This window comes from Carcharodon carcharias, chromosome 5 (genome assembly GCF_017639515.1).
Source record: "Carcharodon carcharias isolate sCarCar2 chromosome 5, sCarCar2.pri, whole genome shotgun sequence".
NCBI classification, from domain to species: Eukaryota; Metazoa; Chordata; class Chondrichthyes; order Lamniformes; family Lamnidae; genus Carcharodon; species Carcharodon carcharias.
Window position 1 is genome coordinate 83,174,884 of NC_054471.1, and position 13,560 is coordinate 83,188,443.

A 13,560-nucleotide genomic window follows, 5' to 3' on the forward strand; every position below is an offset into this window, starting at 1 on the left:
TGGACCTGGTTCTCCTTCACTTGTAGCTTCTATCGCACCTGTAATCCATTACCTGCCTGGTTCATTGCTGCCACTACTATCAAATGCTGCTTGGCCTAAATAGCCAAGTGGTTATGGTACCGGGTTTGTAACCCCAAGATCAAGAGTTCAAATCTCACAATGGCAAACTATGAAACAATGTAACTTCATCTGAATAGGAACAGATGGAAACAGGTTTGTACTCGAAAGAGTTACTATCAAATGCTGCCTTTCCCTTTATATCACCTGCCACAAGACAAGGGCTGGGCAAGTGGAGCGAAGAGAACTGAAAATAATAGAATTTATTTTTAAAAAAGAGAAAGATAGGTGGACAAAAAAAATCAGAAGAAGTTGGCTGGGAGAGACTAAGCACCAGATAGGATCAGCAAGGATAACAGAAAGAGTAATGGAATGAGAGAAAAAGTACACTGTATTCTATGCAGTTTTATTTTAAATTCACATTTTATTTAACTTTGGACTCTTGCCTGCTGTCTCAAGGCACCTCCTGGGCCTTCCATACCTCTTGATTAGGCCTCTTCTGCTTCTTGGCTCCAACTCTGACCAGGCAGACTTTCCTCTCTCCTTCCCAATTTCCTGGCCCTGAACCTAGTGCCCCCAGCCCCTTAATTTCTCTTCCTGGTTTTTGTGTCGTTGCTTTACTGAGGGCTCATCTGCCACCCTGACCCAACAACATCCTCTCCTGGGCCTGTCTTTTATCCCTGGGTATACTTCTTCTGATTGGCTCCTAAATCTTTGCGATTTTCTAGATCTATACTAGGAAATCTGCATTTCCACTGTCAAAGCACTCCTATCACTTTGAAAATACTGGGCAACTTAAAAATCTAAGGGGCAGTAGGGGAGATAAAGGCTGATCGCTACAAAAGCTCTAGGGCAACAAAGGAGTAGTAGAGGCAAGAGGCTGTAAGGAAAGGGGTCAGGAATTTTAGGTGAGAAGCAGAAAGTTACACACATGCTGAGATATGAGGAGGAGGATCCAGCAAAAGGAGAACAGGAGGGTACAGGAGGAGGAAAAAAAAGGGTGGGAGTAAGTGAAAAGAAGGAAGGAATGGAATAGGAGGACAGCAGGGAAGATACACAGGTCAAAAAACAGGACAGGGAGCAAGAGGTGCAGCCTGCAGTCTTCTGCACCTCATTTCCAGAAATATCACCCACTACCTCTCACCTAAAAAGAAAAAGGAAGCAGAAAAGAACAAAGAAAAGAAGAAAGAGAAAGAGAAGCTTCAATACAAAGGCAAAGGAGATAAAGAAGACAAACATATGATGCCTTAGCTGCCTCCTATCTAGTCCTCCCACTTCTGGTGATGATGTGACAAGAGTCACACATACTTGCACTTAGCTCATTATAACAAACAACTAAAACATACACCATTTCATATAAAATATCAAATTACACATATACTTAAAAGCTTTGGCCTCTTTTGTGATCCTCTTCAGAAAACTCACTGTCATTGCTACTTTGTGAATAGTATGACTATTCCAGTAGTGATCTTTATGCCCATGTTAATCACATTTGGGAGTGGTGAATCGTCAGTTATTGCCTTGAGCAGGGTCTGACACTGCTGTCATCAAATAACCTCCCATAAAAGCTACTTTCATGGCTGTCTCAAATTAGCTGTTTCAAACTGTTTTCTCTATGCCATAGTTGATAGCTCTCCTCTCACTTTTTCCAATCAATTTACGGTTCCCCGGGGCTCAGTTTTCACTCCCAACATGTTTCTTGTTCACATCAATCACCTTCTCTACTCATTGATCATATCCCTACAGTCATTTTCTGATGATTTTACTCCACAATAAATAGCTTTCAGACAACACACTGTTAATGCACACAATTTTCATTTGTCTCCTAATGCAGGTGCTAGTCAGTACATCATAATCTCCCCTCAATGCCATTGAAAGACATTGAAAATTTAACTTCTTCAGGTCTCTTGCAGTTGCAATCAACAGCTACCGCGACGTACCTCTAAGATTTTTTCAATGGACACCATCTGTTCTACTGTGTCTGACTTCAAACAGAACTGCCAGAGCTCCTGCATTGCTAAAGCTGCCTCTAAGACATTAAGACTCTTTTGTGCCAAAATATTTTTCCTCCTGAACTCAATCATTTGGATTACATTTAAAAGTGCGGGCTCAGCTAACAGGAAGTGGAGGTAATACCAAAAGCAGGGAGGTCTCCCAGGCAACATCCTTCTATCAAATATTACCACAGGGATAAATTAACTAGTCATATATCTCATTTTCTGCTTGTGGAAAATTGCTATGCGCAATTTGATGCCCTGTATAACGACTATAATTCAGTAATTGAAGAAATTCATCAGCAGTGCCAAGATGATCCGAGGATGCGGCGAGGTGCTATAGCAATATAAGTTCTTTCTTCATAACTCAGAATAAGAGAAAAAGTACAGGCGCATTACAAAGGACAGCAATAACCATCTGCACCACCCCCCCCCCCACCCCCAATCCCACCCTGCCAAAGTTTGACAGCTCGATTAATAACATAAAGGGTCAAGGGACAACTGGGTTTGTTAAACAATGTTTTGGGTAAAACTATTACAGGTTATCAGGACGTGACCTACATAACAATCGGATTCTTTGCATCAAATTTTACAAAGGAGAACAAAGTCATAGCTAAAGAGACTAAATGAACTATAGTATATAAAGAATTTAGACATAAATGCAAGTTTTTTTTCTTTACTAAGAATTAAATGCTCACAAAACATCTTAGAAACCCCAAGAAATTAACTGAGGTAATTAGAGATGCTTTGGTTGATTTTTCTCCCCACTGAAGTCCATAGAAATGATATTGCAAGTTTTGTTGAAAGTTCAGTCGGATCTTCTCTTAGATATTCACTCAGATACAGGAGTGGCAGTCACTTCCATACGTGGTCTGAGCAACTTGTATTTAAGTGCATGCCCATACTGCCCAAAATCTAACTACATAATAGCTGGAGCCAGGCGTGTAGCAATGGTAAAAACAAAAAACTGCGGATGCTGGAAATCCAAAACAAAAACAGAATTACCTGGAAAAACTCAGCAGGTCTGGCAGCATCGGTGGAGAAGAAAAAAAATTCAGTAATTTTCATCTCCGCCGATGCTGCCAGGCCTGCTGAGTTTTTCCAGGTAATTCTGTTTGTGTGTTGTGTAGCAATGGTATTCCCTTGATCTGAACAGCACAATCACAGTTATTGCAATTGTGCTGCTAAATCTCCCTAAAGGAGCACCAGGTGAGGAAAGGCCAGAGACTAATCACTAATCGCATATAGTGAAACTGAGTAACAGTTATGATATTCACAGAGATTCAACTTGACTTTGCCTAACAATACAAAACAATGTACTATGCTTTCCCATTTCAATGGATACTTTGCTTGACTTAAACAATATAATTTCTAAAGATGCCCCTTTATTTTAACCTCACTGCCTTTGCTGGACCTGACTGCTCATGGAGCTTCATGCTTAAAGCAGAGAGTAAGGGTTAAAGGTATTCACTCAGAATGGCGGAGGGTGGCAGCGGTGTTCCATTGGGATCAGTGCTGGGAACAATGTTGCTCACCATTTACATAAGTGATTTGCACTAGGAATTGGAAGTACAATTTCACAGTTTGAGAATGATGTCAAGGGCGGGATTTTCTGCACCAGCCTGTCACCAGGATCATCCGGACCCGCCGCAAGTCAATGGACTTCTGGCTGGGGCGCCGCCTCGTCAGCAGTGGGTCCTGCCTGCGACAGGGCTGGAAAATCCTGGCCCAAGTTGTGTGGTATAGCTAATACTGAGGAAGAATGCAACAAAATACAAGATGATGTGAATAAACTTACTGAATAGATTTTTTAAAAATACTTTCATGGGATGTGGGTGGCGCTGACAAAGCCAGCTTTTGTTGCCCATCCCTAATTGCCCTTGAACTGAATTGGCTTGTAAGGTCATTTCAGATAGCAATTAGTCAACTACATTACTGTGACCACATTACTCCAGGCCTGCTGAGTTTTTCCAGCATTTTCTGTTTTTGTTACATTACTGTGGGTCTGGAGACCGGGTAAGGATGACAGATTTCCTTCCCTAAAGGGCATTAGTGAACCTTTTACAACAGTTGATGATAGTTCCATGATCACCATTACTGAGACTAGTTTTATATTGCAGATTTAAAAAAAAATTTTTTTGAAAAAAAAGCTTTTCTGATGGGATTTGAACCCATGCCTTCAGAGCATTAGCCTGGGCCTCTGGATTACTAGCCCAGTGACAGTACCACTACACCACCACCTCTCCACAACTGGTAAATGGTAACTTAATTTCATTATAGATAAATGCAAGGTGGTGCATTTTGGTAGCAGGAATAAGATGATGACAGATTCAGTAACTCAGTTGGAAAATAGGAGTCCAAATGGGATCGAGGAAGACTGCACAAAGCTATCAGACGAATCCTGGGACTTCTCCTGAGTCCGAACTACACAGACCCAGCTAGCAGCAACACTTTTGTTGACTGGAGCTTGCTAACCGAAGCACCTTTTTTGTACGGCCTTTTCCCTTACTGCAGAACACTCATTCCCCCAGCAAACTCAGAAATACATTGAAACCCTAGAACTTTCTTAAGCTCCACCCATCTCCATGATGACGTAGCCTTCCAGGGCTTACTAAATGCTTTTAAATTAATTGTAGCTTTAACTCCCAAAACAAAATAACTCTCTGGACTGCATTTCTTTGCAAGCAGTGTCGACATTTCGTCTCCAATTCTCCAGCTAAGTAAACTCACCTGCTGTTTTATGATCTTACTTTCTAGCTGTTAATTCCTTAATCAATATGACCCCAATATTTTAAGCGTAATAGTCTTCAAGCTGCTTTAGTAGCACTTCCCATTTTCCATAGTTAATTTTAATCTTTGTAGAACTAAAAATTACCTTTAAAATATTGCTATGACTCATGAACTAGATATTTAAAACAAAATGTACGGTTAAAAAGTTAACATGGTTTCATATGCAATGCTACAGGTGTAGTGGTTCCAGAGCTCTACCAGCAACCCAGGGGTCGAGTGTGCAAATTCCACAATGGCAAGCTGTGAAAATGAGTTCAATAATCTGGATAGTACCAAAAAAAAAATCAGGAACCATCAAGGCAGCATTCAACCGAGAATGACAAAGGTGCCCAATAAAAATGATGTCAGTCGACATTAAAAGGAACCTTTCAGCAGCTGCAGTCATACCAACATTAAGGAGTACTGTCCCAGTTTTCAGAGGTCGATTACCACATTTACAGGACATCTCTGCAGGAGTTCCTCGCATAAATAGTTTTGGCCTAATCATTTTCAGCTGCTTCATCAATGGCCCCCTCCATCACAGATTCAGAAGTAGGGCTGTTTGCCGCCTATTCTACAGTACTCAGCTCCAGCTTCAACTCCTATAATAATGAAGCACGGCATTGCAGCCTACAACAGGAATTGGGCAATATCCAGGCTGGGGCTGGCAAGCAATAGGTAGCATCTATGCCACGTTAAGTACCAGGTAACGACCACAAGCCTGAGCTTCAAATGGCACCACCACTCCTAAAAGCCCCACCACATAATCTGGTCACCACAAGTGATTAGAAGTTGAACTGGTCCATTCATATGGGTACTATTACCAGAAGAACATGATAAAGGCTTGGTATTCTGCAACAAGTAGTTCACCTTCCGACCCCTCAAAATCACTCAACCTTCTACAAATTAAGAGCAAGATGGAAAACTCATCAGTCACCTGGATGAACAGAGCCCCTAAATTCAAGAAACCTGACACCATTTAGGAGAAAGCAGTTCAATTACCAGTCTCTGGACTCAATATCCACATTTCCATCATTGAAGCATTGTAGTCATAGAATATACTATCTGCACAATACACTGGTCATTCACTAGACTTACTTTGTTGGTCTCTCTGTCTATGTGGCCTCTACCACTAAAAAGGACAAGAGTAGCAATACCATGGAGACAGCTTTATCTTCAAATTCCACTCCAAATTACCACTATCCTGACTATGGCCAATGTTATCGTTCCTTCATCTGGTCCAAAATTCTGAAATTCCCAATTGAACAGCATTGTGGGAGTACCATCACTATAAGGACTACAGTGGATTAAAGAGAAGGCCCATCAACACCTTCTCTGAAGAATAAAGATTGGCCCTACCAGCACCCACACATTCCTAAGACAAATCATTTGACTGTAGAATGAGATAGTGGTCATTTTCAAAATAAAATTGTTATCTGACTGCAGTCCTCCAATTCTCCACAATTTGCTTTACTCAGATCTCCCATATTTTAATTATGACTAGAATTCTTCTTCAAACAAAAATATGCACATAACTAAAATGAAAAAAAACTTGCATCATGCAGGTGAACGCACCGAGGAGAGGACGATAAGAAATAGGATAAACAGATACAGACATGCACCTTGTTATGCTTAACATTAAAGTAATTATCTGATCAAAGGCTGTTATAACACTTTGGAAATCACTTAATGGTACATCAAACTGGTCAGTTTAAAAACGTACCTACACCATTGCAGGTCACAATGAAATAATTTCTTATGCTCGGAAGACTAAGTTTGAGATTCTGAAAACAACTTTAATAAAAAGTGTGGCCATAGATATTTGTAACTGTTTTCTTTGGCCATGTTAACCCAGGCTAAAAACAGGATTTTTAAATTCCAATTTCTGTTAACTTAAATACGTAGAACATACGTAAATGCCAAGAAGAGGAATGCTTCAATGATAAATACTTAATCTTAACATAGGAGAATCTAAAATGCAGATTAATTTTCTTTTTTTTATCACAAGTAGTTGCAAGATTTGAGCATTAACATCAAACACTAAAAATAGCACATCTTCAGGAATATAAGCAGATTTGAGTTCTAAGATTCAATGTTCTCAAGATTATTCGGAAGAGGGCTCATTAAAGATGATATAGACAAAATTGTTCATTGTGGTAGTTTCAAATAGCAGATGACACAATTTAGAAAAGTAATTAAGAAGTTACTAGGAGGAAGGAATGTTGGACAGACGTTTGTATAATTTATTCACAAAAAATACTTCTAAATGAAAAATACTACTGGTCACCACGGTGAATTATATAAATAGGTGAAGTGCTAAGCAGTTGTGCTTCTGAAGAAAGAAGAGGCTGAGGTGAAAAGCTGGGTAGTTCTGATAAGAGATCCATCAACGCTTGGCAAATTTGTTGGGTTGAATTAATTTTGCTATTCCTAAAAGTTTTTCACCTCTTACTGGATTCATGCAAGTAATGTTTTATTCGGATTATAGGATTGAGGATCATATTAGGGTAACTGAGGTCTAGATCCACCAAGATCTCAACTTATCAGATAATTCAATCACACATATTCTATATCAGTACTTCAAAGCTTCCATTGGAAATTAATATACTCAGCCTAAAATTACCGACTAATAGAGATCCTGGCATACCTATCAATGTGATAAAATGATGTCGAGTTCTAGGTCCACAAAAGGTTGAAATGTATTGCTCCTATCCTCCCTTTTGCCATATACATGCTCTGCTTCAATTTCCTTATAAACTGCATAATTCCCCGTGAAGATAAATTACCAGTCAGTAATTTTACAAAATAATAAAGCCACGCAGATAGGCAATCTTGTCTCAGTACGTGTAAAACGGTGGCCATCTGTGACTTGTGTTTACTGTGGATTTTTACAAATAAGATGGCTGTTATTGAGAAATTAGAGAAGGTAGAATAAATATGTCAATAGGTGAACAGTCTCCCACCTACATTTAAAGTGAGATCCTTGAAGTCATAAAATATACTTTTGACCATACTATTGCAGTTCAACAAGTTTTAAAAAAAAGATTATTCTGCGGATAACGTAATTGCAGAGTACCGGTTTAGACAGTTAAAGGTCTTGGTCCCAATGGAGTTAGCTGTATGGGATATAGAGAGAGTTTAAAAAGATAGAGGTGAGCAAGGTCACGGGATGATTAAGGATCTTAACCTGAGGCACTGGAGGCCAGGAGAGAGTGTTGGTACAGTCAGTACAGATCTTTATGCAGATAGGATACAGACAGGGACAAATTGAAGTTTACAAGGATTCGAGCCTTGTAAAGAAACCAGCCTGTAGGATCTTGAAACAGTTGAATCTGGAGGTTACAAAAGCATGGATGAGTTTTTCAATGGTAGATATGCTGAGTTAGGGGCTGAAGTTGCTGTTTCGGGGTGAAAGTAGGAAGTCTTATGTGTTGGGTTGGACATGGGGTCAAAAAGGTTGCTTACAGTGTGAATCAGCCAGAGGGAGTGGCCAGGAATGAAGAGTCAGTGACTAAGTGTATAGAGTTTATAGCAAGGTGTGACGATGGAAGCTTTGATCTTTCCTATGCTTAGCTGGAAGACACTGTAGCTCATTGAGACTGGATGCTGAACAAATAATGTGACTGCACAGAGAAAGTGAAGGGGTCAAGCAAGGTGCTTGGAGAGGGGGTTGGGGGAGGTTAGAGTTAATGCCATGTGGAAGCTGACCCATGTCAGTAGATGGGGCAGCCATTGAAAGATCTCTGGGGGGGCTCCAAAAATAATTTGGAGCAGTGGGGCTGGGAAGAGAAGGCATTGTTGGAGATTCACTGTCTACAATCAGATAGGCAATAGTGGAACCAAGCGGGGCAGTCCTACTGATTATACAATAGAGAGGAGAGAAATGGTTATGACCCACCATATCAAAGGCCATGCAATAATGCATCATGATCAGTCATCTTACAAAATGTCTTTTAGATCTCTACGTAAATGGCTGAAAAGCACATTTTCAGTAGTAGACAGGAAAATGTTTGTGAATGAAAGTTATAGTTAAACAGCAACATTTGGTAGCTCTGAAAATATTATGTCACTGTAAGGTTTTACATGGTGTTTTGGCTTTAATGTAAACTCTTCAAGTTTGTCTGCTAAAAGGCTAAAGTAAGATTGCACAGTAATCTGCAAGAAATTGTATCAACTCACCTTCAGGCGCCTTTGCATCACACATCCTTGTCACCAAAGTTGCATTTGAATTCTCTTGTCTTGAGTCAAATGATGTACGGTTGGCCTGGAAAAATATACACACAAAAATACAAATATTATTTACTGTGTTTAGATAAAGCTTACTTGCCTTACATTTATACATGAACTCCATTTCTGTAATTCCCCCCACACACTTACAATTAGGTCAAGACCCTTGGGCAGTAGAATTTTTTCATAAAGTGAATGGTCTTTCAATATTTACATAAACTAACCCTGTTATTTTACCAGACCTTGCTCCAATAGGAATGGGCTGTGGTTCAGTTCCTCAAAATTATTTTTTAGTGGACTAATGCATATCATCAGTGCACCTGTACATGTATTCAAACAAGTGACTCAACATGTAAAGTTGACTAAGCTTTGTGCTCAAACTAAGGATTTCAGGAAGTGGGAAACTTTTTTCCCCCATCACATCACCTTTGTAAAAACTGATAGAAATACAAACGCCAGTAATCAATGGTTACAATTCGAGGATGAAAAACGGAAGCAAACTGAGCAGCAACATCTCTGCAATGGCTAAAGCTTTTCCACTTACTAGTTTCAACAAAGAGGAACAATGCTAACCTGCAATTATCTTTTGTCTTACTCTAATCAGTTTAGAGTTCAATGATGCTCAGAAAATAGAGACTGCTTCCAAATGAAATGATTTGTGCTATGAACCATAGCTTAACATTATGAGCCAGTACAATAATTTGGACATGGTAAGATCCTGATCCATTCCACAAAAATAAATTCAGATCATATCATTTATAGTGCACCTCACAGTGAGTTTTGTCCAAAAATATATGAAACATCATTGTCCCTGTATAAAAATGCTTTAGAAAACTCTTGACTGTAACTGAAGGCAATAGTTTTATGTCTGCTACCTGCTGAAGAGAATCAACTTGGTGATGAATGAATGTCAAAATGTTCACTTCACATCCTTGAGTTCCACATTAAACACAACATAAGGCTTCTAAACCCCGGTCTTTGAAAAAACATTTTTTCCCACTGTGCAACTAAACTCCCAATCTTAATTTTTTTTTCAGAAAATTTAGATAAGAGGACTAACTCAATAATTTTACATTGAAATAGTTCAGATGGGTTATTTTCATAATAATGGTCAATTTTTCCAAGGCTGAGGAGCCCACAGACCTTTGTAACACAGGAACTGGTCATTCAACCCATTGTATCTGTGCCAGGAGTTGGCTAGAGCAATTAGAAACCAATCCTACTGTCCAATTGATCTGTAGCTCTGTAAATTTCTCTGATCCAAATGTGTTGTGTTGGAAGCTTCAAATTCAAAATTGCACCATCAATGTAATGAATGCACATGCCCAAGCAGTCTTAACAAATGTTTGAAACAGAATGCAGAATAAAACTTCAGACAAGTTAAAAGGGAAGTAGAGATTAATTAAAACCAAAGCATGTTCATTATTTGTAGCTCAAACCAATTAAAATTCAGCTTTATTAAAAAGTCACACTAATATGTTTTTTTTAAAGCCCAATATTACAGTCAATCTTTTCTACAAGTAGAATGATCTGTACTAGTGACCTTGAGGCTTGCCAGTGTTCATTTATCACCAACACACAAGATTTAATGTGATAACGTCAACAGAAGCTGCACTTCTAAGCTTCTGTGGCAGATTGCTTTATTTCAGAGCAACACTGCACCATAAAATCTTGCAAACATTGCTCCTAGTTGACACTATCACTCATTTACCAGGTTGTGACAAAAATTAGGATTTAATTATATCTAGACAGTAAGGAACAATTCAGCTGGCAGTCAATGATTTGATAATTGCTTTGATAAAACAATTAAAGTAACATGCGAGATCATTTAAAACTGGTTAAAACAATGACAGATCAGACCTTTCTATTAAAAATGTGCCTTGCATATGGAGAAAAAATTGTAAGAATGACAAGTCTTCAAAAGATATTAGTGACACACACATATTGTCTAACGATAGCACAATATTTTACTCAATTTATCACAACTATACATAAAAAATTATGTTAAATTTCCATCAAGAAAATAGATAGGAACAGATATTTCAACAGGAGACCATGAAATGGAAGCTATTTTCTAATAGAAAAACAGCCTTCAATTTAACTGCAATACGTGTTTAATTTTGAAGAGGAAAGATATGGATTTCAAGTTCATTCCAAATCACAAATTTTGTGCATTAGGCAACTTAATCAAATTCAATCAATTCTTCTCATTTATACAGTAAGAATATTGAAATCGTAATGAATCATTTAGTCATGTATCAGCATACTCAAGAATTCATAATTTTCATGCAATTAGAAAAGTTAATATTTCCTAGCAATTTTCTTGTATTAATAGTACCTCTCTGTGTAATATAATTAGTTCCACTGCTTAATGTACAAATTCAGATTACAAGAGCAGCCTGTCACAAGGGAGGTTAAGAGTAGTAGTTCACATTCACAATTTGGATTTAAAATAAAATGCTACTTTTTCCCTTGACCTAAACAATCACTAACGAATATAAAACAGACTGTTTCATAGGATAGGATTTGAATTTTAGCATATAATTCTATCAAACTTTAATTCTAATTGAGGAACTTCAAATAACAGGTCACAGCTACTGATTCAAACATTTTAGATACTAAAGCATAAATGAAGAAAAAAAAAATAGTATCTATCCCACAGGAGGAACATCAGCCGTAACAGCTATACTAAAGAAACAAACAAATACTTTAACATGAATAGTCAGAGCTAGATTATACAAAGACAAAATTACATGTGACTCGAGCATGGTTCCAGATTGGAAGGAATTTCTGTCCTCTCCTCTGTGCCCTACCTCCATCTTCTCAGAATCAGGTCATGGATATACGGATGAGATTTTCAGAAAAAAAGCAGTTAACATTTTGAGGACACCCTTGAAGAATGATTTGATGACTATCTGGTTGGGAAAAGGGTTGAAGGTGAAAGAAAATAACAGATAATCAAAAGAGGCGTGAAACAGGTTGGTTGCCGAGATGTACAGATCGATGTATGTCATGCTTAGGCAACAGGTGTTGCGTTAATTGGCAGAATGTAAGGTTGGAATATTCTGGATTTTTACACAATTTTCATTTTGGCCAATAGGGAGGGGTGGAAAGTGCTTTTTCTCAGAACAACGAACGAGTGGGATTAATTCTCTGCCTGCAGCATCTGCCTTAGAACAATATCTATTTTTGTTCATTCTAGGAATGTGAGCATTGCTGGCAAAGCCAGCGTTTAGTGCCAAGCCCCAATTTCCCTTGATCATGTGGTGAACTGCCTTCCTAAACTGCTGCAGTCCAACTGGTGTAGGTGCACCCACCTGCTGCCCTTGCCCTTCAAGGTGGTAGACGGAGCCCGGTGGACTGTATTATCAGAATTACTCAGGAGGGCTAACACAGAATCAGCCTTGACATGTATATTCTCTCCCGAGACCTTTTGCAATCTAATCCAGCATAGGTCATACTATTATGTTCATACTGATTGAAGTGATTTTGGCTGCAAATTTGATTGAGGTTCAGTGAAAGCAAAGTTGAAAGATCAACTTTATTAAACAGTTTTACACTGCTTGGCCTTTTACCCACATATTATATGTTCAATTTAGTTCAAAGCCACATTTTTCAAAGAACAGGTGGTCTACTGATATTTTATAAAAGCCAATTTAATATTTGAGAATTGCCCCTCATATAAGAGAAGTAAAGCAAATATACATCCAATACAGGTGTTCGTGCAGATGTAGCTTGTCATCAGATTGAGTAGTGCAATACGCGGGAATCCAGGGGATAACTCTCCACTGGCTAGAGTCATACCTAGCAGAAAGGAAGATGTTTGCGGTTGTTGGAGGTCAATCATCTCAGTCCCAGGATGTCACTGCAGGAGTTTCTCAGGGTAGTGTCCTAGGCACAACTATCTTCAGCTGCTTCTCAATGACCTGCCCTCCATCAAAAGGTCAGAGGTAAGCTTGTTCTCTGAGACTGGAGAGTATTCATTTGCAACCCCTGAGATAGCAGCCTGTTCCTGTGTGCACCAAAATCTATACAACATTCAGGCTTGGGCCAAATGGCAAGTAACATTCGTGCCACACAAATGCCAGGCATTGATCATCTCCAACAAGAAAGACGTTTATGGGCATCACCAATACTGCATTCCCCACCATTAACATCCTGGGGATTACTATTGACCAGAAACTTAACTGGACCAGTCATATAAATACCGTGGCTACAAGGGCAGGTCAGAGATAGGGATTTTGAGATGAGTAACTTGCCTCCCGACTTCCCAAAGCCTGTGCACCATCTACAAGCCACAAGTCAGGACTGTGATGGAATATTCTCCACTTGTCTGGATGAGTGCAGCTCCCACAACACTCAAGAAGCTCAACACTATTCAGGACAAAGCAGCCCATTTGAATGGCACCACATCTACACATTAAACATTGACTCCCTGCACCACCAGCCATTCACAAGAGGCACCGCCAGCCATCCACAAGATGCACCACAGCAACTTGCTCGGGCTCCATTG

The 13,560-nt window shown here is 39.1% G+C and overlaps 1 protein-coding gene across 2 annotated transcripts in view; it reads right to left on the bottom strand.

Moving 5' to 3' along the window:
- lmbrd1 (LMBR1 domain containing 1) overlaps window positions 1–13,560 on the bottom strand; it is a 230,268-nt gene that overhangs the window by 24,160 nt on the left and 192,548 nt on the right. For both annotated transcript variants that reach the window (XM_041188279.1, XM_041188277.1), the window contains exon 14: window positions 9,000–9,084. In XM_041188279.1, coding sequence (XP_041044213.1) covers window positions 9,000–9,084 — 85 coding nt within the window. The remainder of the gene's footprint in view (window positions 1–8,999; window positions 9,085–13,560) is intronic.